The sequence below is a fragment of the Octopus bimaculoides genome, chromosome 1, assembly GCF_001194135.2.
Source record: "Octopus bimaculoides isolate UCB-OBI-ISO-001 chromosome 1, ASM119413v2, whole genome shotgun sequence".
Taxonomy (NCBI): domain Eukaryota; kingdom Metazoa; phylum Mollusca; class Cephalopoda; order Octopoda; family Octopodidae; genus Octopus; species Octopus bimaculoides.
In genome coordinates this window covers 97,903,045-97,905,260 of record NC_068981.1, presented here as the reverse complement: position 1 = coordinate 97,905,260, position 2,216 = coordinate 97,903,045, and the positions used below count along the sequence as shown (strand labels likewise).

Sequence of the window (2,216 nt, the reverse complement as noted above, 5' to 3'; positions counted from 1 at the left end):
ATATATATATATATATATAAGGAGAAAGTAAGAAGAAAAATAAGCGCATATGCACATTGAAAATCAAAAAAAATAAAAGCTTTTTATGAAAAGTAACGATAGATATATACTTTATTCCTACCTCAGTTCATCTACTTTTCATAGAAAACCTTTACTTTTTTTGATTTCCAATGTGCATTTTCACTTATTTTTCTTCTTACTTTTCCCTTACATTTCCACATATAGTTTCTATTTTGTTTTTGTAACATATTATATATATATATGTACATACACACATAAGTGGATTTGGTAGGTGGAAACTGGAAAAAGCCTGTCATGTGTTTGTGTGTGTGTGTGCATGAACATGTATGTACCCTTGTTTAGAAATCATGTGATGGTTGTAAAGAGCATTACTGTCATACAAGTAAAGTTGTTTGTTTCCTGTCTTCCATGAAAAGCATGTCTGTCCATGGGGGAATATTACTTTGTTTAGAAACAAATGTAGAAAAGTAGTGTATCAGGTAGCATTTAAACCACCATATCCAGCAAAAATAATTTACCTGCTTTATCTTCAAGCTGGCAAGATCTGGCCTCTCACACTTAGCCTACAATATTATTCTAATCATAAACAATCATGTCAACAATATGTATAAATAAGCATTACATTTGACAGAGAAATTTGAAAGCTAAAGGGTTAAATATTGTATCTTTAAGAAAAATCTCAAGCCCTCTAAACACCCAGTGCCTCCCTACTGCACCTTAGCATCCACTTGATACCTGTCATCTCCCTGTGAGGTCCTCCCTCAAGGGGATGTTAATGTCACGTAGGTTAAGAACAACAGCCTTAGATTATAATTATTCACATGTGCTATGATGGAACCTGATGCGAAAACCATACTTACTCATATTAACTGCTTGAATACAATTTTCAGGGTCAGTAATCATATTCCTGTCAATGTTGTGTCTGAAAAAAAGTTGAAAGCAAGACTTTAGTGGAACTATGTGGAATTAATAGAGAAGCAACAGGGAAGAATTGTGAAAGAAAACCAAGATGGAATTGTGGCAGTTTACTCTGGAAATTGTCAACTCTTGCACCTTCTTTTGTGGGGGCACGAAGATGTAATAGCAGTGATGATGATAATTATAGTAGTGGTGGTAGATGTGGTGGTGGTGATAGTAGTAGTAGTAGTAGTAACAGCTGTGATGATGACAGAAATAGTTGTTTGGCCTCTAGTCAATACCAATCAAGCAGGTCTGTGATCAAAAGCATTCCAGTCATGACCGTCCTGTTTTTTAAGGGTCTCTAATGTGTCCTTTAACCCTTTAGCAATCAGATTATTCTGTCAAAAATAATACTTATTAATTCATGTCGTTTGAAATTAATCAAGCATTATTTTGTTGTTTCGAGAATTTGATGATATGGTTGTTTATTTTTAGAATGACCTTATAGGATTGATGGGAGGGGCTAGATCTAGTTAGTTTGAACATAAAACAGGTAGAATTATTTGACTAGGTATGGCTGGTTTAAATGCTAAAGGGTTAATTTTTTTTTTTTTTAATGACAGCTATACTAGGTGGAAAATTGGTAGGTTGACCTTTCTTATTGGCTTGCAAGTGATAGTAACAAGGGTGGTAAGTATAGTAATTGTAGTAGTGGTAGTAATAGGAATGGTGCAGTGGCATTTGAACTCAGAATGTAGTGACAGACAAAATATCGCAAAGCATTTCATCCAGCCTGCTAACGATTCTGCCAGCTTGCTGCCTTAATAATAATAATAACAGTAGTAGAAGTGGTGGTAATAATAATTTTTTCTATTATAGGCATACAAGACCTGAGATTGTTGGGAAGTGGGGTAAGTTGATTACATTGTCCCCAGTGCTCAACTGGTACTTATTTTAGTGGCCCCAAAAGGATGAAAGGCAAAGCTGACTTTGACAAGATTTGAACTCAGAATGTAAAGACACGATATGCCACTAAGCATTTTGTCCAGCATGCTAATGGTTCTGCCAGCTTGCTGCCCAGAGAGAGAGAGTGAGAGAGAGAAATTCTTGTTGGTGTTAAGCTCTGTGGTTTAGTCAGAAAAGGAAGGGCAACACTCTTGGGTTTTTCATGGCTTTTGAAAGTAGTGGGGAAAAGGGAGACGGCAGTGGTCCTCCGACAGAAAACCCGGCCTGAGTGTTTCCTATAGAATGGACCATCTATGTTCTCTGCCCCAAATTTAGAAATATAATAAGTT

General features: G+C 36.0%; 1 protein-coding gene across 1 annotated transcript in view; it reads right to left on the bottom strand.

The window, feature by feature from the left end:
• The window catches only part of LOC106871545 (GTPase Era, mitochondrial), a 141,974-nt gene that overhangs the window by 24,120 nt on the left and 115,638 nt on the right, over positions 1-2,216 (bottom strand). Inside the window, exon 6 of the mRNA XM_052968513.1 lies at positions 882-943. Coding sequence (XP_052824473.1) covers positions 882-943 — 62 coding nt within the window. The remainder of the gene's footprint in view (positions 1-881; positions 944-2,216) is intronic.